This window comes from Rhinolophus ferrumequinum, assembly GCF_004115265.2.
Source record: "Rhinolophus ferrumequinum isolate MPI-CBG mRhiFer1 chromosome 15 unlocalized genomic scaffold, mRhiFer1_v1.p scaffold_54_arrow_ctg1_1, whole genome shotgun sequence".
NCBI classification, from domain to species: domain Eukaryota; kingdom Metazoa; phylum Chordata; class Mammalia; order Chiroptera; family Rhinolophidae; genus Rhinolophus; species Rhinolophus ferrumequinum.
In genome coordinates this window covers 4,205,161-4,231,295 of record NW_022680357.1, presented here as the reverse complement: position 1 = coordinate 4,231,295, position 26,135 = coordinate 4,205,161, and the positions used below count along the sequence as shown (strand labels likewise).

Sequence of the window (26,135 nt, the reverse complement as noted above, 5' to 3'; positions counted from 1 at the left end):
GACGCTCAGCACATTCCAGCCTCACCACCCACTTCCTCACCTACCAGAGAACGTACTTTTGATCAACCTAGGGGTCCCTCAGATTCCCAAACAAGATCGTGGGGAGGAAGTTTGCTGATGGAATGTAATTCCCAAGGAAAGATTCATGTTTAAGGGATATATAATTAATGTGACTTGAGATTAAGAACTCAGTGTTTCTCTTAGTTGTCCCCTTAATATGCTAAATTATTAATTGTAGCAAACCAGAAAGCAAGAAGAGCTTGTTCGTAGTGTTTTCTGCCTAAAAGTAGATTTTACTGAGTGAAGTTTTTAATGCATCTGGAATCTTAAGTATATGGACTGAATGAATGATCTTTGAAATGCTGCTGTTTTTCTGATGCAGCTCCAGAGTGACAGTCTTGAAAAGCAGAAGTAGGATTTCCACGTGGGGAGGGGCCCTGGTAGGTAGTGATTTCTGCCCCTCACTAGGATCTGCATCTAAAAGATGCTAGTTTATTCATCTCCTCGTTAGCAAATACTCCTCATACCTCTGTGAGTCCTTCCTGAATGAGCCTGGATGGAAACTGAAAAGGTTTGTGGGCCCCACGTGGCATCACCAGTGTCCCCCGGTGGGTGGGCCATTGACAGGGTCCCTCAGAGGCAGCAGCGAGCTCCCCTGCTGTTTCTGCTGACCCTGCCCAGGTCTGACTCTGTCCTGTCCTTTGCACTTATCAAGGGAAATGGTTACAGGAACCACCTAGAAGATGCGTCTCTCCTTCTCCCAGAGGTCGTCACTGCTTCCCTCCTGCTTCTTTGATCCCAGTTGGTACCTCTGCTGTACCCCGACAGCCTTGTGTCCTGCTGTTTTCACTTCACATTTGGGCCCGGGCATTTCTGTCACACTCCACTTCCAGTGGCTACCTCGTCCTCCTCCCTGGGGGAACCAGGAGTCGCCCTTGTCCTGTGGGTAGACGTTTACGTAGGCCGTTTCCAGTGTTAGGAGTTTGTTCTTAACGAATGTTTTCATAATACAAATCTTCTGAATTTCTGACTATTTCGGCTGGATTCTGTGTAGAGGAATATGCCAGGTCGGAAAGGCATGAGCCTAAGGCGTGCTGTGGTGGGGACCCCTAAATGCTTCCCAGGGAGGTCCTGCCAGTTTGGGGCCCCGTCCTCAGTCCCCGCTGACGCCAGTATCAGTGTCAGGCGCTGCACCCTCTACGAGCGGGAAGGGCTGAGAGCATCCAGTTTAAATGTGGTTTCACTGCTGGCTGTGTGAGTCTGCGCAAGGACTTGCTCTGTGCCTCAGTGTCTCCATCTGTGGAGAGGATGCCAAGGTTACCACACCAGGAGTTGCTTGAGGAGTAACCATGATCGCGCAGGAGATGCTCAGAACAACGTGTGGCAAACAGTCAGCACGTCACTGTTAGTTACTGTTTTCAGAAGTCGAGCAAAATGGCATTTCATTAATCTCGTTCTGAGCAGTGGTATTTAAGGTTGTCTCTAGAAGGGTGTATGTAATTATACGGAGAATGTAAAGAATGAGCGTAAAACAAGCTCCCACGTGGCCTGCATCCTGCTTTAAACATCGGGTTTTGGGGGTTCTTAGAAGCCCGCTGAGGGCCCTCCTCACCGTCGCCTTCCTGCGTCCTGATGTTCAGGGACTCAAGTTCCCGGTGTGGAAAGTAAACCGTTCGGCAGCTCCCACGGGTGGGAAGTGAGCAGAGCTTCGGTGTCGTGCAAAGAAATCGTGTATGTCAGCATTTCCTCATACGATTGTGGTGACACGTGCAAAGCTAATGTTGGCAGTCCAGGTGAGTGAAATGCAGACACGCTGTGTTTGCTGAGTCCTGTGATCGGGACCAGACCTCAGGCTGCGGGCAGCCCGGCCTTGTGCCCTGCGCCCGCCCTGCATGCCTGTCACTGGGTGAGGGGCTCGAAGGGGCTGAAGGAGAGAGTGGGAGGACAGATTAGGTGGCCACGCTGGGAGGCTCACGCACTGAGTACTGCCCGCTCCGTGGAACAGTAGAAAACAGTCCCACTCTGGTCTTTGTTTAAAACCAGCCACCCACTTGCCCAGAGCTTCAGCTCCTCTGTGTGGTTCCATGCGAGTGAGACAAACAGCATTTTGCTGGGTGCTGTGCTGGGGGCCCACCTGTCTCCTCTGAGCCTGCTCCCCGTCAGCCAGGGGTCAAAGGCCTGGATGGGCCAGGCCTGTGGCACAGTCCGTCCTAGGAGCACACGCAGGCAGAAGCCCAGGCCCGAGTATCCCTCCATCACCTTAGCCCGTCGCCTCCTCCTGCTGGTACAACACATTTCACAAAAGGCCTTGGTGTGTCTGTCGCCGGCCCCCAGCCCTCAAAGGGTGGTCTGTGTTATCAGCTCTATTAATGGAAGAGCACCTTATGGCTCAGAGAGTGGGGTTCCCCCCGTGGTTACCCTGTTTCAGCGAAGTCACAGACCTTGAACTTGGGTCCTGGGGTTTGCTGCTCCACCGCAGGTGTTTCTCAGGGTGAAAGTCTGGGGTCCGGGGGAGGCAGCAGTGCTTGCTGTCGCTACCTCCACCTGCTTTTCTGTGCTGGGTCTGGTTTTGGGGGATTTGTTGGGGTGAGAGAGGAGGGTCTTACCAGAATGTTCTTTGCCATTGAGAACAGCTGACCTGCCAGCAGAGTCCCTTTGGGGATGAGCTGGTCAGATTTGGTGGCAGCCGCCCACCCCCATTAACACAGGGGCCCAGGGGGTGTTTCCTGTGGGTGGTGAGCTGGCGGTACCTGTCGGGGTGCCTTCGGAGCCCCAGAGCACACCCCGCCCAGGGGAACTCTAAAAGGCAGCTTCGCTTTGGGAGTTTGGGAGCGTTTCTCTTGCCGGCTGGAGCCTCAAGCTGCGTGACAACGTCTTGACCATACAAGGCCCTGATTTTGATCTGGATTCCTCTGCTGGTGTGTTAGGGCGCTCAGCCTTCCTATATTGTTTTGTCTGACTCACAGCAGAATTGGGCCTCCTGAGAGTATATATTTAATTCCCATTTACTCACGGATGGATTAAACACATTTGGAAAGGGCTGGAAGGGCTTCTTTTAGGATGTGATGGCCCCGGGGAGGAGAAACTTTGGGTCGGTATCCTGTGTGGGATTTAACTGTAAAAGTGCTCCTGGCAAGCTCCCTCCCAGTCCGTCAGCTGGAGTGTTTTGTGTAGATTCACCCACTAAAGCCCGCGCTTCTCCGTATCCGTGACTGTGCGGTAAAGGGTCTGAGCCAGAAGGTGACAGAACTAGTCCAGGGTCAGAAGGCCAGCCAGGTGCAGAGTGCTCGTTGTACCAGTCCCAGCATGGCCCTTCTCTGCTTGTTCCTGTACCTGCCTGTCTGTCCAAGGCCCGTTACTAGTTCACACGCAAAAGGTTTCCAGTTCAGTAACTAACGATTACGCTTCGGATCTATTTATTCTTGTCACATCCTGGAATTCCTCCTCAGCAAGTTTTTAGAAATTAGAAAAATGTCTCTAAGAGCTGCAGCATGTTTAAAGAATCCAGTTGTGATTGCTCAGATGTGGGGTGTGTCAGCCCCCAGCTTTGAATCCTTGGTCCTTGTGCAGGTCGATGGGCTGCCTCTCAGGATGAAAGACTGTCCCTCGTAGCACCGACCCCCATCTAGCTTCAAACTCCCCAGCTCTGTGCTCATGTGAAATCCTTGCTTGCTTTGCACGTCTCTGTCCTCAAGAGATAAACATACAGAGACAGAGACAGATAAAGAAAGACCCAGAGGGGTCTGAGGGCCACCAGGAAGCCCTCTGACCCCAGTTCAACTCCTTGGCTCCTGGCGCTGCCCCGGGTCTGTCTGCTCTTGTCTTAGTTCCAGGGCCCAGGGAGGAGGGGGCTTCTAGTAGCTGCTCAGTGACCCTGTTACGTATCATCACTTGTGAAGTGTTTTAAAGGACATTTCAAAACAGGAGAAACCACGTGTCTCCCATCCTAACGCAACCCCTCCAAACCATCTTGGAGAAGAAAGGTCCTCTTCAGCTGGGCCCCCTCCCATGTAGACACAGGAACCCTGGGAAGCCGCTCCTGGCCCCCTGCTGTGGCTTCCCCCGGCCCCCCTCCCAGACACTTCTAGTGGCCTCTGGAAACCTGGGGAGTCATTCCCTTGGCCACTTCCTCATGTCCTCGGCCCAAGGCAGCCCTGCCCTCTGCCAGGTAATGAAGGACCGTGAGGGGCGCCTTAAACACGTAGGGCTCTGTATTTTAAAAAACAGATTCTGTCTTCCTGGCAGTTAGGCTGGTAAGGGTTAGGGAAGCTGTTGTCGTCAGCTGTGGAAGAGGCGAGGGGTCTGCCCTGTGAGAGGTGATGGCAGCGGGAGAGAAATGCAGAGGTCATGTTTCCTTTGCCCCCAATTCGTTGCATTTGGATATATTTATCAATCAAATGGTTGGTATGGTTAGCAGTTTTGGATGTTGGATATTGGCTGTCTGACGCTGCTATTTTCCTAAACTCTTAGTGGCTAAGCAAGGCACTACAGAGTTAAACTGAGCCCTGCTGTCCTTTTGGTGGGTGTGAAAATGGAATTTGATGTCAAAGTAATTCTCCCTTAAGAGTTTCTGCTTCTAAGAGGAGACTGCTGAACTCAATACTCAAAGTCAAAGAAGTTGAAGCTGTTTCGTTCTTTCTTACAAATTGTATGAAACAAGTGGAAGCCTTCAGAAATGCCCAGTTTCCATCGGGACTATATTTTTACAGGTTCATTTAGAAGTCAGTGATTCAAAACTGGGGCTGTGTTCCCGTCACAGGCGCCCTTCTGAAGGGGTGTTTGTAGTCCTGGCCCAAAGCCCGTGCGCCTGCTCTGAAAAGGTGGGACGACCACAGGTGGCGTCCTCCCTACCGACCCCCAGGCCACACTCACAGGTACAGACGCAGGGTGATGGGGACGTGGTGAGACCCACTTGTCCCCAGTCCAGAGGGGCCGCCGTCGAGGGCTGACTCTCCTCGCCAAGTTCATTGGCAACAGTCGTCCTTCCTTGTCCCCATAGAGCTGTGCCATGGCCTCATGTTCCCCTGTTCTCGGTGGTGATGCACTCACGGAGCTTGTCCCAGCCGCGCGTGGGGCTGTGGGGAGACGCGTGGGGTTCTGGTGCTGTGAAGTGGGGGAGGAAGAGTGGGGTTGGGGCTCAGCCTCCGGAGGCTCCTGGTGGGAAAGGAGCGGATGTGCTGTCGGGCTTCGGCCCCGGGCAGCCGCGGGCGGCCACTGCTGTGATGTGCGGGAGGCCACCGCTCCCGGCCACAGGTCCCTTGGGTGTGAGGGGCTCGGATTTGGGGGGGTGCACATGTGTGCGTAGGGGGCCTGCGATCATAACTTTTGGGGTGACTCGGCGCCTGCAGGACCGGGCAGAGGGCACGTTCTCGAGCCCGTCTCTGCCCAGCTTCTTGTTATTAGGGAGGACAGGTGACAACAGACAGGCACACCTAAGGGTCTGCTGCTTACATGTCTCCCGAGATGCGATTTCCGAAGCTGTTGAGTAGCCAAAAGAATTACTTACCATACTTTTGGGTCACCAAGTGGGGGGCTGTGCCAGGAGGGAATGACTCACCTGCAGGCCCTGGGTCGCCTGGGTCCCTTGGCTCTGCTGCCTCCACAGGCCGGGACGGGAAGGGGCACCGCCACGTGGACCACGGATCAGCAAGTGTCCTCCCCACGTGGCGGATGGTCTCCAGGTGCTGTTTGTGCAGCTCCTTACGGCCTCAGAATGTCAACCAACAAAACTAGCTCTTTAGAATAACGTCTGTAGCACAAATAAACGTTTGCACTTTGCACACTGGACGAGGGCTTCTTTCCTTCGGCTTTTCGCTTCATAATTGATGCTTACAAAATGCGTTTCTAGGTAATACTGCTTCCGTCATTTCCGTTAACTGCGGAAGTAAAATTCTTCACTCACAGACCCGTGCCCGTGAGTTCTGCCTGTGGGAAGAGAAGGACGAGCGCCGTACGGACCTTGTAAACATCTCAGGCGAGGCCGTGCGACTGTCTGGGCCCTGAGGTACTTGTGGCCGAAGGAGATCCCCGAATTCCACCAAGGAGGACGGCGGCTCATGGCGCCACAGTGGAGGGGACCCTGCTGGGATGAGTTGGGAGCTGCCGTGGGCTGATGGCCGGCATCTGGGAGCCGAGAGTTGGTGCTGGGCCCCACAGCTCAGGGCGGCATTCAACTTCGGTGCAGGAGGCTCCTGGGTCCCGAAGGGCACCCCATTTCTCAGGGTGCCACCCGTCATTTGAGGTGCCCAGAACGGGTGTTTCGGGAGTGCTGGGGTCCCCGCCTGGCACCCAGGGGTTTTGTGTGGAGGTGGCCCCTGCTGTGAGCCTTGAGCTGCTCCTGCCTCAGGGCCTTTCCACCGGTCGGTCCTCTGTCCAGAAGGCTGTGCCCAGGGGTCTGTAGGGCTTTCCCACCTGCTGCGGTCCTTGCTCAGATGTCATCTTCCCAGTGAGGGCTTCTCTGACTGTTCAGTTCTGCACCACTCCATCCAAACACTCCCTTCTCCCTTCCCTGCGGTATTTCTCACAGCAGTTACCACCGCCTGACATATTAACTTTTACCTGGATTTTGTTTTGGGGGACTCTATCTGTCCCACTAGAAGGTGCCTTTCTTGAGCGCATGGGCTCGGTTTTGTTCTTGGTTTCTCTCCAGTGAACAGAGTGTGTGGCTCATAGTAGGTGCTCAGTGAACCTGTGAAGTGGATAGAGCAGTGTGGTTCTGAGAGCTCTGCATTTCCTGAAACCATGGGAGCTGCTATGAGGCGCTGCTGTTTCACGTAAAGCATGTGATGGAAAAGCGCGCGCGCGCGCGTGTGTGTGTGTGTGTGATCATCTTTTAATGCCCTTTCCAAATTCCAGAGTTCTTTCTGTACTTCACTTGAATGTGGATTTCAGGATGACTGGTTCTTCTTTCTGACTCAGGAAGGCTGCTGTATTTTGAACCTGAAACTTTAGGGGAAAGTGAAACTTTAAAATGCGTGATGCACGATTACCTCTTCCTACATTTCACTTTCTACATGTGAGTATTCCCTTCCCTGCCATTCCAGCCCCATCTAAGCCTCCATCACCGTCTCCTGACCAGTGCTGCGGCCTCCAGCCCTTCCTCTGAGCCCCCTGCCGACCCTCCTTCCGGCCCCCCAGCAGCCAGGGGTCTGCTCTGTACCCCAGCACTCATCCATCTCACCACGGCCAGCCTCACGGCTTTAAAACCAGTCGTTTCTGTAAATGATGTCGGGCCCGTCTCCCGGTTAAGATGTAGCTTCCGGGGGGGGACCACATCTGCCTCTTGGCCGTGTCACTGGACCCCCCTGGCACAGTGCCATGTTCATTCAGTAGTTGGGTTAATCATATACCGTGTTGCCCCGAAAATAAGACCGACCCGGAAAATAAGCCCGGGCAGCATTTTTCCGGATGACACCCCCTGAACATCAGCCCTCATGCGTCTTTTGGAGCAAAACTTAATATGTGATCCAGTCTTATTTTCGGGGAAACACGGTAGTTCGTTTACCTCCTTTAAGAGCGTCTGATGAGTAAAATGACTGCATGTATCTTTATGAAATAACAGAAAACCCGTGGCTTTGCAGAGTCACGTGTAGGTAGAGACGTCGCTTCATGGGGTGTCTGTTCTGTCAGTTAAAGGTCTCGGAGCTCCCCATGACCCCCCAGGACTGTGCTCCCGGAGTTGGGGGACATGCTGTGAGCTGCGGCAAATGACAGAATGTGTCTGCTGAGCGGCGTGGACGGCGCTAGAGAGGTTCCCGGGTGACGGGGAGCGCTGGGAATTCCAGGTGGAGAGGTGCTGCCAGCATCCTGTCCCTGCCCCCGTCAGCCTGGCCTCGGGGCCACCTCACCACCCTCCACACCTCTGCACGCACCCGTTGTGTCTTCCAACTGTGCCCCCAAAGCAGGCACAGCTCTGCTCAGGCTCCAGAGCGTTCTGTCCCCACAGAGCACGCGGTGGTTTCTGCCCGCAGCTGACAAGAGCCAGGTGACTAAGTTGTTAATGTTACAGGGAGGCGGCGTGTGTCCCTTAAAGGAGAGGCTTATTATAAAGGCCTTTAAACCTGTCGTTGGCATTGTGCTTGGGCCGGGTGAGCTGCCAGGCATTTTGAAAAGCTGTGAGTTAGCAGGTGCGTCATGTGTCCAGGTGGCGAAGCCCGGGACTCACACCTTCTTCTGTGACGGGCTCTTTGAAGGATCAGAACACAGTGTTTCAACCTCCAGGATCTCAATCCTGGCCCCCGTCCTCGGGGGCCAGTGCTAAGGACAGAGGCACCAGGTTTGTCTTCATTCTTAACGCCCCTTACCTGTGGTTTGGTGGGGGGGGGTGGCTCCTCGTAAGAGACGTGACTCCCCACGGGAGTGGCTGTTCCAGGACAGGTGTGGGGCTGGTGGTCACTGTGCTCTGCCCTTCTCCTCCTTGCACCCGTTTCCTGGTGGATGTGTTCTTGTTCCGCTTGTTGCTTTATGCTGGTATAGTCAGGGGGTCTTCCTGACGATTAAAGGGGCGCCCAGCTGTGATTTTCATCCCTGTTCTGAACTGAGAGTTCGCTTCTTTAGTTAAAAAAAAAAAAATCGTAAATCAGAGAAAGGATTGGGTATAATCTTATAGTGAGTGAAATGTCGAAGGTGAGCATTTGCCAACAGCAGTGTCACCAGAGTTCCAGCCACGAGGATGGAGCAGGACTTCTCAACCAGGAACCAGGGCTACTGGCGCCTTTGTTGTTGGGGTTCTCTTGTTTACTGTAAGGTGTTACAGCATCCCTGCGCCTGTCCACTAGAAGCCAGTAACACTTCTCCCTCCCCCAGTTATGGCACCCCAAGATGTCTTGAGAAGTTGCCAAGGATCCCCTGGGAGGCGGCAGAATGGCTCCAGTTGAGAACCACTGGCATAGAATATGCATCAGGGGCCCCAGACTTCCTAACACTGGGAGCACATGGTGGTGGGCGCCCTCCTCGCGGACTGTGCTTCAGTGTAGCCCTGGCGGCTCCCAGGGTGAACCCCACCCTGGGGCCGCCACAGGTCCCAGCCCGATGCTTGTTCTCAGGCTCACTGCCCGTGGACTGGACACGTGTCCTCACTTAAGGAAGGAGCGTTGGTAGCACTGCTGGGCTCAGCAGCGTCAGCCTGGAAGTTCTCCACAATCCAAACATGTCCACACGAAACAGCGGATCTGATGATCAAATTCTGCAGAGAGAAGGGCAGCCTGCAGTGCCATGTCTGTGGCTATCTGCCCGCATCATGTCTCACTAACTCTCTGCCAGACAAACAAATACCACTAGTACAACGACACGTACACACTTCCCTATCCTTCAAATCTCAGCGCTCACGGCCCCGCCTGTCTTCTCTCTCACCTGCTCGGGTGGTCTGGGCAGTTCTCTGACACTTACCACCCTCCCGTGTGCGTGGGTGTCAGAGAGGAAGTGAGCAGGTTTTATCCCATGCGGTGCTTTGCTTCCTCCCTTGTCAGTGGGTGGCCTGGTGCCCCTCAGTGTCACAGGGTCTTTTGGTTCAGGTCTTGCTGCGGAGCCTGGGAACAGGCAGAGGTGAGTGCCCAGGGCCGCCTGCTTGGTTGGCACCTGCTTGTGGGGTTGGCTTAGCCCAGGTCGGGTACAAACGTGCATTTTCTAAGGGGCAGAGCTCTTCTTTGAAGATCTGTTCTGGAGACCTTTTTCTTTCTTTTCTTTTTTTTATAACCTCTCAGAAACACGTGCTTGTAAACTCGCGTCTCATCAGGGTGAACCTTACTGTCTTTGGGGGGACTACTCTTTGCGGGTGGGCTAGTTGTTCAGGTAGCCTCAGGAAGTTTGAGCTGAAGGCAGCTTGTCTTGGAAAGTGCTCCCGAAGCCGGCCCTCCAGGGCTGTTGGATAATCAGGTTGTCTGTTTTAACGGAGGTCATCTCAGGTCTTCAGGCCCCCTGCTCCCTGGGGACGTGTGACATCTGTGCCTGTTATATATACCTGCCGTCTCAGCCATTGCTGCTGAGCCTTGGGAAACTCGTCACTGCTCGCTCTTGGATGTCACTTACGGCACCTCCTGCAGCTGAGGTCCTGCGCACTGAGAAGCAGCAATGGGCTGTCCCCTGCCTGCACCAAACATCTTGATGTGACAGGTTGTTGGTGCCTTTACTGGAATTGTCGTTGGGTCCAGAAGCATGTTGAAGTACACTTACGTTTTTCCAGGACCACGGATCAGCCCATCACATTTTGTTATTTAAAAATTTCATATTTGAGATTTTACTCAGTAGTTCAGTTGTCACTTTTGAATTAAAAGCAGCGTTTGTCACTGTTCTGTGTGCCTTTTCTGTTGTTTCCTTGAGCCTTGCTTGGCAGGTGGATGGGCACACAGGTGAGGTCTGTAATCAGGCCTGTATGGAACTATTTACACACTTGTGGACAGCTGTGGTGGGGCAGGGCATGACAGGGACACGTGGTGCTCTCCCCTCTTCCAGCCGGTGGGGCAGTGAGGCCGTGATGGCCGCTGCCCAGTGGGCATGTGACCCGGTCGATCGAAGGTGTGCTGTAGTGTCCAGGACCGTGCTGCGAAGTGCTGGCTCCTTCTGCTTTCCCTCCCTCGTGTGTGCCTTCATCCTGCTGCTCTTCAGTCCCGAGCCTGAGGGTCTAGACTGAGGGTCTACACTCGGGATGACCCTGGAGGCCCAGGGAGCGTTTCCCCCCTTGGCCAAGTATGGGATCCCGTGAGATGCTCTGTGTGCACAGCCCAAATGCAGGGTAGCTGGCCTTGCTGTGAGGATAGTTCAGGCCTAATCTTGGTTCTTCTTTTTTTTTTTTCCATTGGGGAATATTGGGGAACAGTGTGTTTCTCCAGGGCCCATCAGCTCTGAGTCGTTGTCCTTCAATCTAGTTGGGGAGGGCGCAGCTCAGCTCCAAGTCCAGTTGCCGTTCTCAGTCTTTAGTTGCAGGGGGCACAGCCCACCATCCCATGCGGGAATGGAACCGGCAACTCTGTTGTTCAGAGCTCGTGCTCCAACCAGCTGTGCCATCCGGCCACCCCTATCTTGGGTTTTGAGGAGCCTCAGCCTGGCGACTGGGACCTCTTCCCCCTCTCTTACCGCTGCCCCTGAGATTGGAAAGTTCCTACTAATCTGGGGAAATAATTGAATTTGAGTGTATTTCTGTTAGGATTGTGTAATTTGCTTATAGGGGCCAATTATTAAGGTACTGACTGAACCCCAGAGCTTGGTCTAACCCTTGGAACCTCTTCTGAGATGGAATGTTTATGAAGTACGTAAGGCACACCTGACTTACTGCCGAGCCATAGGGCGTGCAAGGAAACAGCAGTTTTCTGTAAAGAAATGGTGGCTCTGGGCTCCCAGTCCAGCTAGAGGACCTGTACCCCTGTCATGTTTCCACTGGGTGCCACATTTTAAACATCAGATTCTCTTAGATGTTTTTTACAGTCAGTTCGTCATATTCGCCTCATAGTTCCTTGGTACTGTGTGCCTGGTGAATTCCTTCATGTTTTCATGCCTCCCCTGGAGTTACAATGATCTTAGCAGATCTGTCTGTAAGAGCAGCCCGCCTCCTCCTGGATGTGGTGAAGCCCCAGCACTCTTGGTGATGGCTCCTTGGTTGGGAGCAGGGACGGGATGTGTATTCTGGGGTGACCCTGCCTGAGCCAGCCTGCCACGTGGAGCCGAGGTTTATATGGCACTGGGGGCTGCCCAGGTACCTGCCTGTTCTGCCATCTGCACCCTCCCTTCTCCACCTCTGGGCTCACCGTGTTTGGCTCACAGGATGTTCCGTCTAGATTTGTTTTTGACTTTGTTATATGTTTTGCGCATCTGAAGATGGGTATCTCCGTTAGCTCTTCTCTTGTGGTGGCTGAGGTGTCACCCGCTGCATACCATCGATTACTGCGTGCCCACGTGTCTTTCCTGTGCTCGATGCAGTTCCTGCAGGGTCCTGGCGTCTTCGTAGTTTTCTGTGTCTCCCTTCCCTATTTAAGTGTAGAGAGGACATTTTTTGTCTATCATTTATGAACAGATACATACACAATACAAGAAACAGCTCTGTGTGGCTGCACTCCCTTGGCTATGCAAATTGATAAAATTAAGCATCCAGTTGTATTCAACCTGCTCTTATGTTACGATATGGATATGCTTTATGTCACCGGTATGTATTGTCACAGACTGATGGTTTTTCCCAGTTTCTGTTTATTCTGATTAGCTGTACTTACTGATCTCTTTTTAGTGTTTACAGCACAACTTGGCCAGTGGCAGCCCCTTCTGCTCAGCTTCCCTGCCCTTTCCTGCTGTCACAACTTATGAAGGCACCTCCTTTTCAGACCCCGCATGGGATTCCTGGACTGTTTTGATTGTCTTCTGTTCCAAGACGTGGAGTCAAGTGCTCTCCTGGGTCCTTTAACGGGGAGTGCTATTAGAGACAGATCTGGGCGCTCTGAGCTCATTTTGTGGTGTTCCACAGCCGTCTGCTGATGGCACTGCTAGAACCCTTCAGGGTCGGAGTTAGAAAATTGTTTGTGGTTGTGGGTACAACTTCTTTGTATTTCTGATTTGACTTTGACGCTTTCTAATCCTTTCTTAATGCCCTCCTAAAATTTTAACTGTATTTATACCGACTTTTCTTCAATATTTCCGTGTCTCATTGACAACTGTTTTGTCGCTTTGTTGACTAATTACCGAATTGCTTTCCAGAAACATTTTAGCAGCGACACAGGTTTATGGTGCCAGCGGTTGTAGGAGTATACTTGCTTTATCCTCGTCTTGCTAGCATTGGGTGTCTCTGTATTGAAAACATCTTTAGTCATCGTTCTTATCCGTTCATCCCCCCATGATTGAAAATGGACCGTGCCATCTCTGGTGGCTTTAACTTCTTGAATACTGTGCACATTTTCATCTCCTGGTTTCTTGAAGTATTTTGGTGCCTATCTCTTGTCCATTTCTTCATTAAAAGTCTTGGTGATTTATAGATTTGAATGAGTTCTTATATATAAATTACTGCAGTCAGACATGATACAACTTTTTTTTACAACAATTTATTGAGATATAATTCATATACCATAAACTATAATTTAGTGGTTTTTAGTATATTCACAGGGTTGTACAAACATCACCACCATCCAATTGCAAAATATCCTCATCATTCCAAAAAGAACCCCCAGACCCATAAGCACTGACTCCCCATTCTCCCTTTCCCTGGCCCCTGGCAACCACTGATCTACTTTCTGTCTATAGATTTGCCTGTTCTGGACATTTCATGTAAATGGAATCATATAGTATGTGGCCTTTTGGCCTGGCCATTTTCACTTAGTAGCATCATGTTTTCCATGTTCATCTGTGTTATAGCATATGTGAATATTTCCTTCCTTTTGTGGCTGAATAATATTCAATTTTATGGCTACACTACATTTTATTTACCCATTTATCCATTCATGGACATGGGTTCTGTCTATGTTTTGGCTACTATGAATAATGCCACTGTGAACATTCTTGTACAAAGAGTAATTCCTCTTGGGTATTCCACCTGGGAATGGAATTGCTGGGTTACATGGTACCTGTTTCCTTTTGAGGAACTTGTTGGACCGTTTGCCAAAGTACCTGCACCATTTTACATTCCCGGCATTCCCGGCAGCAGTGTCTGAGGGTTCCAGTTTCTCCACGTCCTCACCAACATTTGTTATTATCTGTCTTTTGGATTCCAGCCATCCTAGTGGGTTGAAGTAGAATCTCACAGTGGCTTTGATTTGCATTTCCTAATGGCTGCTGATACTGAGCATATTTTCATGTGCTTATTGGCCATTGGTATTTCTGTTGGAGGAATGTTTATTTGGATCCATTGCCTGTTTTTAATCGTGTGTGTGTGTGTGTGTGTGTGTGTGTGTGTTTAAAATTGAGTTGTAAGAGTTCCTTATATAGCCTGGCTACAAGTACTTTAGCAGATATGATTTGCACATATTTTCTCCCTCTCTTTGGGTTGTCTTTTCACTTTCTTGATGGTGCCTTTGAAGCACAGAAGTTTTTAATTTTGATGAAATCCCTTTGATCTGTTTTTTTCCTTTGTTGCTTATGCTTTTGGTTTCATATCTAAGTAACCATTGCCAAGGTTACAAAGATTTACTCCCTTATTTTTCTCCAAGAGTTTTATAGTTTTAGATATTAGATGTAGATCTTTGATCCATTTGAGTTAAATTTTGTATGTGATACGGGAGAAGCATCCAACTTCATTCTTTTGCATGTGGTTATTCAGTTATCCCAGCACCATTTGTTTAAAAGACTATTCTTTCCCATTGAAGATTTTTGGCTTCCTTGTCAAAAATCAGTTGGACCATAGTTGGTTAATGTGTGGGTTTATTTCAGGACTCTGTTCTAGTCATCTCTGTGTCTGTCCTTATGCTAGTACCAAACTGTCTTGATTACTAAGGGGTTTTTTGTCAGGTTTTAAATCTGGAAGTGTTGAGTCCTCCAACTTTGTTCTTTTTCTGAGATTGTTTTGGCTATTCTGGTTCCCTTGAATTTCCATATGAATTTTAGGATCAGCTTGTCAATTAATGTTTTTCTCTCTCTCGTTTTTTTTAAGGAGGGTGCCGCTCACAGCGGCCCATATGGGGATCGAACCGGCAACCTTGGTGTTATCAGCACCACGCTCTAACCAACTGAGCTAACCGGCCACCCCCAGCTTGTCAATTTCTGCAGAGAAGCCTGTTGGGATTTTAATAGAGATGGCATTGAATAATTTTTTAAGTTACAATTTTGAATTTGTTTAAATTTAAAAACATATAATTCTTTAATTTAATTTGGTATGTAGGGCTCAGTTTGATTCTAAATCAGTTATTTTCCAAATTGTTAACCAATTCCACTACAGTTATTTTTGAGAAGCTTATTTTTTTTATCAACTGAAATGTTTATGTGCAGTTGGCAATTCTTGGACTCCTCTTTCCGTTAAGTTATACTTCTGTGTTCCCGGGCTGCCGGGTTGCAATTCTGTTTAGCTGTGGGATGTAGTCTCAAGCCAGTCTGTTTGTTCAAGCCCTAATTGAGTGCCTTCCTGCGTGTCCCATCTTGTATGAGTCGCGGGTGGGTGAGCAGGGCGAGGGGTTCTGGAACGAGAGACCCCGTGGTCACGGGGTTCGGACAGGCTTGCACAGCGGGTAGTCTGGGCAACAATGGGAACGGCCACTGGGGGCCGGGGCTTTGAGACTCGCGCAGTGCCGAGGGAGGAGAAGGGCAGCAGGTAGGTGCTGGGTCGTGGGGTCTGCGGGCAGGCCCAGCTGAGAAGGGATTGGGCAGAGGGGGCAGCAGCCTGAACCGTGCGGCAGAATGTCAGATGGCCTGCCCTGTACTTGGCATGTGCGTTTCCACGGGTCAGCACTTCAGGCATGTGCTTACCAGGAAAAGGGCGCCGCCTTGAGTCTTACCGTTCTCCTCTTGCCCACCAGTATGACGCCGTTCCTATTCAGTCCAGTGTGGTGTTATGTTCCTGCCCGTCCCCATCAATGGTGAGGCCCCAGACTGAGTCCAGCGCGGCCCCTGGAGTCCCCAGCGGCGGTAGCCGGCAGGGCCCCACCATGGACAGCACCGCGGCGGAGCCCCGGCCCAGTGCCCCCTCGCTGCAGCACACCACACAGCCACCGCCACAGCCTCGGAAGAAACGGCCTGAAGACTTCAAGTTTGGGAAGATTCTCGGTGAAGGCTCTTTCTCAACAGTGAGTACATGCTGCTGCTGCTGCTGAATGAGTGGGTTTTCCCTGGATAGGCTGAACTTCCAGGCCGGCATTGGGAGACCCAGGTGCCAGGGCGGCGTTCTTCCCCAGAGGAGGGTCTCAGGCTGGGGGTCTGTCCTGTTGTGAAGGTGGCTGGGGGCCGCTACCACCAAGCAGATAAAGAGGCTAAAATATGTCAGCTATGATTTTGTAGATAAAAGCTTTAAAAGGCATCCCTTGATCTTAGTTTTTACTTTTCAAAAAATGCAGTTCGTTTTAATCTAATCAGGCATCAGCACGTTACATTCCATGGCCTTGGGTCCCATGGCAAGGCCCTGGGAAGCTTTTCTGTTCCTTAGATCGCAAGTTAGAAACTCTTCAGAGGTTTGAAGAAACATTTGACAATCTTTAGTATTTCCCTGTTATTTTTATTTTTTCCTCTTTGACCAGGCTTTTATTCAAAACTAGCTGTCCACATGTTATTAAATATATATGTAAGACAGTACACCCTTGACTCTGGCTGCACTTAGTTACAGCCTAAGGCCCGCTGGGCTCCAGGTTCTTGCAGCCTCAGTTTCATAAACGGACGTTGTCAACAGCACTTCAGGTCACACGCGGGGTAACTCTTTTTGCTACCTGAGTGAGTTGTGTCAGTTCTGTGGTATTTTTCCTCTTAAAGCAAAGACCTGAAGGTTCAAAGCAGCCCCTTTGTTGAGGTGGCAGCCCCACGTGGCTCTGCCGGGGCCAGGGGCTTGCTGCAGCCTTGGGGGAAGCCTGCTCCCCCAAAGCCTGCTCCCCAGCTGGCGTGCCTTAATAGAAAGACAGCTCTTGGCCACCGTGGTTTCCAAGCCAGGCCCAGCGTGCGCTGTGGACACGCAGGGGGGCGCTGCAGGCCCTCTAAGACCTGCTGCGTTCCTCCTGAACAAGTCTTCCTCGCCTGGCTCTTGTGAAGAAACCTTATGTGAAATCCATTCTCCTTTTCTCTTTTGGCATTTATGAAATATTTCAAAGCACCAAGAAGGACATGAAATATAGCTCAGCCATGATCCCAACATGTTTTAATTAATGTTAACGTTTGTTCCCCTTACACTTTTCATTTAGATTTTTTTTAATTGGCAGTTTTTGTTTAAATTATTAAATAATTGTGCCCTGAGGATAAAAACCTTCAATTATGAGGCTAGTCCCCAGTCCTTCTGATACTCACAGATCTTTATAGGAAAAAGAAACTGTTTTGGAGAGAACCTTGGTGTTCTACGTTACTTACCACGGTCTAGTAAAAGAGGAAGATTGCTCTCCTTTCTCAGCTTCATTTCACTGGACATTTATCTTGACTGGAAAATGAGGGCTGATTTGTGAACTTCCCCCCTGTCCCTGACTTTGCACAGTGGGTATCAGTAGGCACTATCCATCTGGGTGACATGCTTCTGATGGTGAGAAGCCCCAGCCGTGATTCTTGGCGTTCCTGTGCTGGGAAGTACCGTGAACTGGAGGATTCTTTCTGGTGCTTCATGGAATCCTGCAGTCCCGGGTCTCAAGTTATATGTGCTTCCCTCGGGTCTTTCTCATCACTCCTAAAATAGAGACCACTTACAATTAGGACAAGCAGCAGTGCCCAGGCTGGGCAGGTCTTCACTGGGCAGAGCCTGGTGCTGGAACTTAGGGAGACCGGCCTGCTGCCATCCGGCTCCCTGAGGATGGTCGTGATTTCCAGATGAGCCCTGCCATCAGCCTGCGTGGCGTGGAGGGAGGTGTCATGCCTTTTTTGGTGGAAGGGGGCACTCCCTTCCCTGCGCCCATAAGGAAACCTGCACATGAAATGCTGAATTCACACAACAGAAAGATGACAGAACCATCTTCTTCAGAAAGGATTCTGTTAAATATTAAGTATTCTTTCTGCTTACTTAGTTAGTGTGTGCTCCTGTGAAGAAATGTAACATTGCATAAACACGTACCTAGAGAAGGGAGGTCCCTCCCTACCTCACTTCCCCTCACTCCCCTGCTCCTGCAACAGTCCACACGGGTCCATTCCTCCGGAAAGATCTTTGAGCTCTTACTTGCCACTTGAGTTCATACAGTCCAACCTCATTCTTAATGACTGCAGGGTGTTTCATACAGTGCTTTTCCAGGATCGCTTCTGGTAAGTCTGGAAAAGAATTCTGTGTCAGGATTAACTCATACTCGGGCAGGATGAACCCAGCCCGCGGTGTTTTGGGGTTTTCCCAGGAGTTGGGCAGGTTTTCATCTGTCCTCTGGTCCTTCGGCCATCCCCCTGCAGATGTCTTAGGAGAGACGTTTGGTACCAGCTGGCAGTGGTGGGGGCTGCCCGGGGTGGGCTCATCAGGCATTTGGAAGTTGGTGCTCAGGTTGCGCCAGGGTTTGCTTGTGTAGAAAAGCCTTTCGCATGTTCTGTGAGGCCCCCCGGGTGCTCTGCCTCACAAGTGAAGTTTGAGCACCAGACTCAGGTGAGCCACAGAGAGGACACGGCCAGGAGTGTGCCTGTGTCCTGTGAGACAGGACAGCCTCCCAGCAGGCACTGTCCTTAAGCAGGCCACGTGTCATTTCATCTCCCGGGCCCTTGAGCAGGGGTGGTATTTAAGCAGCCTGACAGCATCAAGTGAAATGCATGGGAACAGTTATTTGGAAAAGCCCAAAGTCAGGGTGGCTCTTTGCAGTGAACACATAAAGTTATTTTTTGAAGCAATTCCCAGTCCCCACTTGGGGAGGTTTTATTTGCTGCTGCTTCTTACCGTTTGTGAGGATGACGCTGGTCTGCACGTGCTGCGTGTCTGTTCCACTGCACAGTGGGGACTGCTGGCGGCTGATGAAAAACCTCCTGGAAATAGTCGAGAGATGTATGTGTTTGCTATGAACTGTTAGAATACGTTAACCTAGTCATTGACATTCAGCTGCATTAGGTAGCACAGGGCCAGAAATATTTCAGTGTAATTTCACAGTGGGGGCGGGGTAGCCTGGGTGGCTTGTGAGACTCAGTGCCCTGGTTACATTGGGTGTTTTTTCTCTTTTCTTTCCCCCTTTTCTTCCCAAACCAGGTTGTCCTGGCCCGAGAACTGGCAACCTCAAGGGAATATGCTAGTAAGTACTAACTCAGCGAGCTGTGTCTGGGATGCAGGGACAGTACAGCTCTGTGCACGTGCCGTCCGCCCGGCTGCCTGGAGCCTGGGGGTTTCTGCGCCGATCTCACGGGATCGGCGCCGAGGTCTGTCTTAGAGACCATGAAGCTGGTGGTTGTGTTTTGTGAAAGCCTTTCTGTGTACCAGTTACTTTTATGAGTTGTGTCTTGTATTTTCTCACTGTTTCCAATTGTGGTAACTCGCTTCTCTCTTACCTTAAGTTAAAATTCTGGAGAAACGTCACATTATCAAAGAGAACAAGGTCCCGTATGTAACCAGAGAGAGAGATGTGATGTCACGCCTGGATCACCCCTTCTTTGTTAAACTTTACTTCACGTTTCAGGATGATGAAAAGCTGTGTATCCTTTGAACAGTCAAAGCATTCTGAAATCACACAGTGACCTCTAATCATTTTGGAATTGTGACACCATTGTTTGTTTTCACAAGGAGCCCCTTTCCTGGACAGGAAAGGGTCGACATATTTTAAACACAGAGGAATTTACGGTGTGGGACCCCTGGGGTGACTTCAAGGGAGACCATCACAGAGATTTTGGAGGGGTTTCTTATTTGTCAGCATTGTATCTAAAGGATTGTTATTGTAACCCCGTGGTTGCTTTATTCAAAGGCTTTTTTCAGAGGCTTCCCTCAATCCTCTAAGCATTGTGCTTGGCGTATCAGGTGTCAAGTCCTGTGCTTAAAGTTAGAGGAAGAATGATCTCGCACACCTGGGCTCCTGAGGTGGGCACCTCTCTGCCCTCTTTGGCCCAGGCATGTGGGTGTTGGGTTGGAAGGGACATCTTTCCCAGGCTCAGCCTCCAGGGGAGAAGTCCCACAGGTGAGGAGTGACCCACAGGAGCTCTCGCCCTTTCTGCCTGACCCGGGATGCTGTCCTCCCAGAGACAGCCCCTCCCTGGGGCCCTGCAGCCTCCCTCCTCCCCGTTCCCGTTCCCTGTGGCACCACTCTGGAGTCTGCTCTCTCTGCCCATGGATATCTCTGATCACGCAGGGCCTCTGGCTCTCCGGGGCTTGCAGCTGCTTCTCCAGCAGAGATGTCACACCCACCGTTTCCTTGCTTTATTTCAGGGCATCTCATGCTCCCTGACTTCTCTAAGTCCTGCAGAACTTTTTTCTCTTATGTTTGCTTAGGGGTCAGGGAGGCAAGGCACCGTGGCAGTCAGGGGGCCACACAGCTCATCTGCAGGCCCGCCATCGTGCAGCCAGGCCGGCCACTTCCTCCTCACTCCTTAGCCCTTGCCTGCCTGCAGTTTTTCTTCTGAACCAGGACTTCCTCAGCCACTGTTTGCCCAGTGACTGGCCTCGCTGCTCTTGGCTTCTGCTTGAGCGACAGTGGTTGGACTGTCAGATGGAGTTGGTTCCCAGCTCGTTCAGGCTTAAGCCTCAGTCTTTGCATCTGTCCTTTTCCTCCTGTCCACACGGTGTCCAGAGCTCCCTCCCCTCACCCCACCGTAAGCAAAGCTGGTCCCAAATCTTGAGGGTTCAGCTCCCCCATCCCCAGCCGCACCAGTTCAAGCTTTCCACTTCCCTGCCTCTCTCCTCCGTACACACAGATTCTTCTGGGTTAAAACTCGGCTCAGTCCTGTTGTCCCTAAACACCACTTTCTGGCTTGTTAGCTGCATTTGCTCTTTTGTTTCCCGAGAAGTCCTTGCTGATTGCCAGGCAATGGGAGTGTGCTAGTGCATAACGTGACTGGCTCTCCCCTGTGGAGCTTGCATTTCCGTAAAGGGGACAGGTAGCACAGGTGGTTGGGACCTGTGTAATGGACTCTGAGGGGCCACGAGCAGCAAGGCCAGGTAAGGGAGTATTGGAACGTGCCGCTCTTTTAGCTCGGTGGCCTGAATTGGTGACATTGGGCAGAGACCAGGACCATTGAAGACAGGCGTGCACATGGGTGGATGGAGCGAAAAGGCTGGGTGGGGGCAGCTCCTCTGAGGGATTTTCTCCTAAGTGTGGTGGGGAGCCCGGGAGGGACTCGATCAGCGCAGCTGTTTGCTCTGCTGCTGCGGTAAGTGAATGCACGAGGGAGAGGAGTCCACGTGGCTGCCAGGTGTGGAGCTGAGAGCCCGGGGACACAGTGGTGCTGTAATTGAGCCGAAGAGACAGGGGAGCCCAGGCTGGGAGTGGCTGTCGGGCTGGCATTTGCTGCATCCATAGTGCTTGCGGCTAGCAGAGCTCAGGAAGGAGCCAGGGAGGTGTCAGCGGCCTGGCCAGCCACTGGCGGGCGCTCCGCAGGGGCCGAGGTTGGAGGCCCGAGCCCAGCTCTTCCCCGCATGCAGAGCAATGCTTGGAAGGGGTCCTTCAAGGCAGCTGAGGGTAGAGGGGGTTGTGGCCAGTGAGTTGAGAAGACAGACACGGGGGGCCAAGGAACCAGATGGTTTCTGATGGAGGATGCTGCCGGGTGGTCAGGTACGCGGGCTGGGGCCTGATCTGGGGATTGGCCCCTGTGCGAGTTGTTGACAGTGTCAGTTTGGAGGTGGGAAGAGGGTTCAAGACAGAACCCGGGAAGGAAGGAAGTGCAGACAGCGCCCGGGGCAGGTTCTTCTCAGTGGATTCAGGGGAGAGTAAAGTGGCCGGTATCCAAGGGCATGTGGGGTGGGAGGGGGATGCCTTGTTTTAGGTGTTATAGTGTGTTCACCTCTCCCCTTGGCCCCAGCGTCCCCGTGTCCCCACCTTCTGCTGTCATGCTCATGCAGCAGCCCTCAGTGGCCTCCTGAGGACATTGAAGGGGCCTCTTCATGTCTGTTCTGTGTCTCTCCTCAGAGGCCACCTTGTCCCCCCATCCTCACTGCTCATGCTCCTCGGGACCCACGTGACTGCCCCTCCTCAAGCCTTCGAGGGGATCTGGCTGCCAGATTGTCCGGAGGCCTGGACTTCCTGCAGGGCCCGTGGGACAGTGCGTCGTGTTGGCTGGGGGTCTCTGGCAGACTGCACGCACTTGGCTGCTGCTTCCCCCAGGTTCGGTGTGATGGGACCAGGTGGCTCAGTCCAGATGAGGGAGCTGATTTCAGACGGGGCTGGCCAGAGCACTTCAGGGGAGGGGACTATAGGCCTTTGCCCAATGGTAACTATTGCACTTCCATTTTACGACAAATCCCAATGCCTGTGAAGGCTGTGAGGGCTTGCTTTTTAGCTCCGACAGGAGTGAACCTGGGGACTTGTGCCCCGCTCGAAATGCTTAGTAGTGTACATTGTATTGAGGGAAAAAGGAAAGGAAACTTTCTGCCTAAAGAACACGCCTGTATCGTACCACCCTCACTTTAGCCATAACTTACATGTTGGGGAGAGACTGGAGCAATGGCAGGTGCAAAACTCCCTCAGAACAGGTGAGGCAGAGCCCGGGGACACCCCGTGGCAGCTTGGAAACTGGTGGTGGGTCCATGCGGGGCCCTGGGCACTGGCAGCTTCCCTGTCCTCTGGAGGTTCAGCTTGACAAGACTCAGGCCTGGCTCCCAGGAGATGGAGCCGAGCTCCAAGATACCCCTGAGCTCAAGCCCACCCTCCCTCCCAGTCTGCGGCGCTGGGCTGAGCACTGGAACTGGCGGGGGCAGCAGGGGTGTCTTTCCCTTCTGCAGGGATGAGGGCTGAGTGGTTTCAGAGTCTGTTGCTAGCCTGCATTCTTCTTCCACCCACCACCTACTCGTCCTTGTGTGTCCCCTCTTGGAGCTTGGGGACAGGAGCAATGCACTAGGCCTCAGGAGGCTGGGCTCCAATCCTGTCTCCCCTTGGCTTTGTGACCTTGAGTGAGTTGCTTAACCTCTCTGGGCCAGGTTCCTCTGCAAAGTGCAGGCTTTGGGTTCAGCAGGTTCTGCCATAGGCCTAATCTGTGCTCATCCTCCTGGTAATGTACCCACTCCATCCACTAGAACTGCCTCCTCCTCGGAGTCCTGGGGCGTCGGCTGTGCTGAGGGAAGTAGAAATGTTTGATGGGAAATGGACCAAAGAGGCCTGAATAAGTGCTTCTGGAGGATGAGGAATGTGGGTGGTTGGAGGAAACACAGGCCTGGAGCTGTGATCCTTAACCTCTGCATCTGTTGTGTTCAAAACCTGTCAGTCATCTTAGCTCCACAGCCGACTAGAGAACTAGAAGTGTCCCTCACGCAGGAAATAGGAACTCAGGGGACGGTCAGATAAGGGGCAGAACCTGTGAAACAGGAAGAGGCGCTGTGCCAAGTCTCTAGGCTGCAGGCTCCTGGGAGAAGGCGTTCGTAACTGGTGAGGCTCCTTGGCTAGTCCGGGGGGTCACCTGCCCAGGCAGCACTGAGCTCCTGTTTGGGGTCAGGCGGGCCAGAGTCTGCAGCCTTCCCTAGGGAGGAGACAGAGCCGGGCAAGGTGGGAAGAGGGCTGGCCCAGACCCTTTGCATTCCCTAGGAGTAAGGTTTGCTTTTTGCTTCAGGTTCCTGTCAGATATCCTAGTTGGAAGGGCTTGGGTGGCCATAGGTGAGGCTGGACCCAGGGCAGGTTTGGGCAGCCCTGGTGGCTGGTCACTTCCTCCCGAGCTTGTCCTCACGGTACTGCAGCTTCAGATTCCTTCCGTGGTGGGAGATGGTGGCGCCTTGGCAAACAGAAGCTAGATGAAACACCCTGAGCACGGACCACACCTTCCCTACCTCAGAGACGCCGCTCAGGGCCGGTGAAGACGTGGGCCCATGTCTCTGCCTGCCAGGGAACAGCGAGTGACCTGTAGATTTGCATTAACAGGCGCAGAGGTTTGCTGCTTCTAGGAGGAAGCAGTTATGTGGGATCCACTTGTTTTGTAACCTTTAATCCCATTTGGAAAAGGGAGACGAGAAAGAAAACCAATTGCTGCCGTGGTGTCATGTTCTGCGAGTCTCTCCCTAGTGGGTGCCCGATAAATAGAGTGAACCAAGAAGTGAATAAAACGGCATTTCTCTTACAAAACTTGTCACTTTGCACTTGGAAAGGAGCGTTCATCTGAGAAACCTTTACATGAATTGACTCTTAGCACAGCATGTAGAACGCAGCTGGTGCTCAGTAAATGTTTGCGTGTTGTGCTGTTGTGGAGACTGGATTATGGCGGGTGCTCCCTACTCCACACCCCCTGTGCACGCACAGACACACACACACCTTGGCTGAAGCCTCCAAAGAGGCATTTGACCGCCGTCTCTAGCACTTCCCTTCACTGGGGCCACAGGTGCCTTCTGGGACCCGTGAGGTCCAGAGGGGCAGTTGGGCTGAGAGGTTTGTGTCGTCGTGTTCTTGGCGAGAAAGCCCCCTGGGCCTCGCCCTGGCCCTGGGGCCTGGGATTCCCATTGGCCACAGATCTGACTGGAAGAGGGGCCACAGGTACCTTCAGTTTTCATGAACTTAAAAAATTCCTATTAGGTTCAGGTTAGTTTAAAAAACTGACTTTTTGCATTCTTCCTTAACTATGCAATATTTAGATTTTGGCCTTAGTTATGCCAAAAATGGAGAACTACTTAAATACATTCGCAAAATCGGTTCGTTCGATGAGACGTGCACCCGATTTTACACGGCCGAGATGGTGTCTGCCCTCGAGTACTTGCACGGCCGGGGCATCATCCACAGGTACCAAGCTGGGGCCTCGGGCTCTGCCCACAGGCCCGGGGACGGCTCTGGTTTCGTTCACGGAGGGTGGGATGCCTGATGGGAGAACTGAGAAGAAAGAGTTCACGTCACCCTGATCTGAGAGCCTCATGGACCTTCACCTATAATATAAAACTTACCCGATGTCTTTTCTTGCCTGGCTAACAGTTTTCCTACCCATCTCGACTGCTGCTTTTATTTTGTCACTTGGAGCTTTTGTGTGTACTTCTGGTCTCGTTTTCCATGACTTTCTGATAAAGTCAAATGGAAAGTATTCAAATAAGCTCTTTTTTATTGATTTTTCAAAGTTGTGGTAAAATGTAAAATTTACTGTTTTAACATTTTTCCAGTTTTACTGAGAAATCATTGACATACATCACTCTAAGTTTAAGGGGTACAGCATTATAGTTCAATTTACATATATTGTGAAATGATTCCCACAAGAGGTCTAAAAGCTCTTTATTTTATGGATTAAAAATGATAGGTGGTATTTCAGTAAAAAGTATTAAAAATAATAGATGCAGCTTTGAAGTGATGTAATTTGAATGTCTCCATTGTATGCAGTTGATATTTGTTCAGTGTAAGACTTGCATTCTTGGTTGTTAGTCTGTAAAGATTATAAGTATTGACCATTTCATTTTGTTTTTAGCAAAATTTAGAGTAATAATGTTACTACTGTTCTAAATATTTTCTCTCAAATATAAAAAATCTGCTTTCACAGGGACCTGAAGCCAGAAAACATTTTGTTAAATGAAGATATGCACATCCAGATCACAGATTTTGGAACAGCAAAAGTGTTATCCCCAGAGAGTAAACAAGGTGTGTGAGTGCTTTATTTCCACAGATCCCGCTTCGTGCGTGGATGGAAACCTCTTAGCATATGGTGAATCGCCTTGTCGTTGTGGTTCATGACATGTTTGTAATACCTCTGTTATTACTGTAAAGTAGATGCTCGAACCTTCGCTGGGGAAGGCCTGGCCTCCCCAGGCGGCTCTCGCTGTGAGGGCCTGGGCATTGGGTGCCTGGTCGGGTGGGGGGAAGGCGGGGCTTCCTAGGCCGCCTGGGGTTGGGCCTCCCTGGCCTTGAGTCACCAGGCGCTGTCTGCATGTTGTCACAGGTCTTTGTGAGCGCCAGCCCGTGCCCCGTGGCTCACCCTCCCTAGTCTTCCTGGGAGATGCTGGGGTGCCACATTTGTACCCGGTCTATGCAGAGGCCTGGGCTCGATGGGTCAGCTCCCAGCTATTCTGTTGACACTGCAGGTTGTCCCTGTATCCTGGTGCCCGCCGTCTGTCTTCCCATCTCCTGGGTGCAGCTGGCAGTGGTGACCCAGGCACACTCATGATAGCAAGATTCCACAAAATCACAGAACACCGGGGGCTGATTTTAATCTGCTGGTCAAGTGCACGTTTATAATTGCAAACCCTCCTCGTCACTGTTCCCCTAGGGTGATGCCTACCTTTGGATTATGTCTGTGACAGCTCCATCACCTGGGGAAGTTGCTGGCTGTCCACTTGGGCCAGAAGAGTGCCCTGGGTGTCTTTGTCTTAGCTAGCTGGGAGACATCTTGGTAGGGGCTGTCACTGCCCTTCGGATGTTTAATGGATGGAAATCATAAACTCTGGGAGTAGAAGAATGGCAGTTTTACTTCTGAAAACTGTTTTCAAGTGTTGGGATAGAGAGAAGATAAAGCCCTTTATGGTGAGGTTAGAGGGAAGCGGAAGGCCATCATGAGTTAATAAG

At 51.5% G+C, this 26,135-nt stretch overlaps 1 protein-coding gene across 4 annotated transcripts in view; it reads left to right on the top strand.

Annotated features, from left to right (window-relative positions):
• The window catches only part of PDPK1 (3-phosphoinositide dependent protein kinase 1), a 70,634-nt gene that overhangs the window by 10,452 nt on the left and 34,047 nt on the right, over nt 1–26,135 (top strand). For all 4 annotated transcript variants that reach the window (XM_033101111.1, XM_033101110.1, XM_033101109.1 and 1 more), the window contains 5 exons: nt 15,417–15,683; nt 18,731–18,773; nt 19,033–19,170; nt 24,233–24,377; nt 25,117–25,214. In XM_033101111.1, coding sequence (XP_032957002.1) covers nt 15,474–15,683; nt 18,731–18,773; nt 19,033–19,170; nt 24,233–24,377; nt 25,117–25,214 — 634 coding nt within the window. In that variant the 5' untranslated portion in view covers nt 15,417–15,473. The remainder of the gene's footprint in view (nt 1–15,416; nt 15,684–18,730; nt 18,774–19,032; nt 19,171–24,232; nt 24,378–25,116; nt 25,215–26,135) is intronic.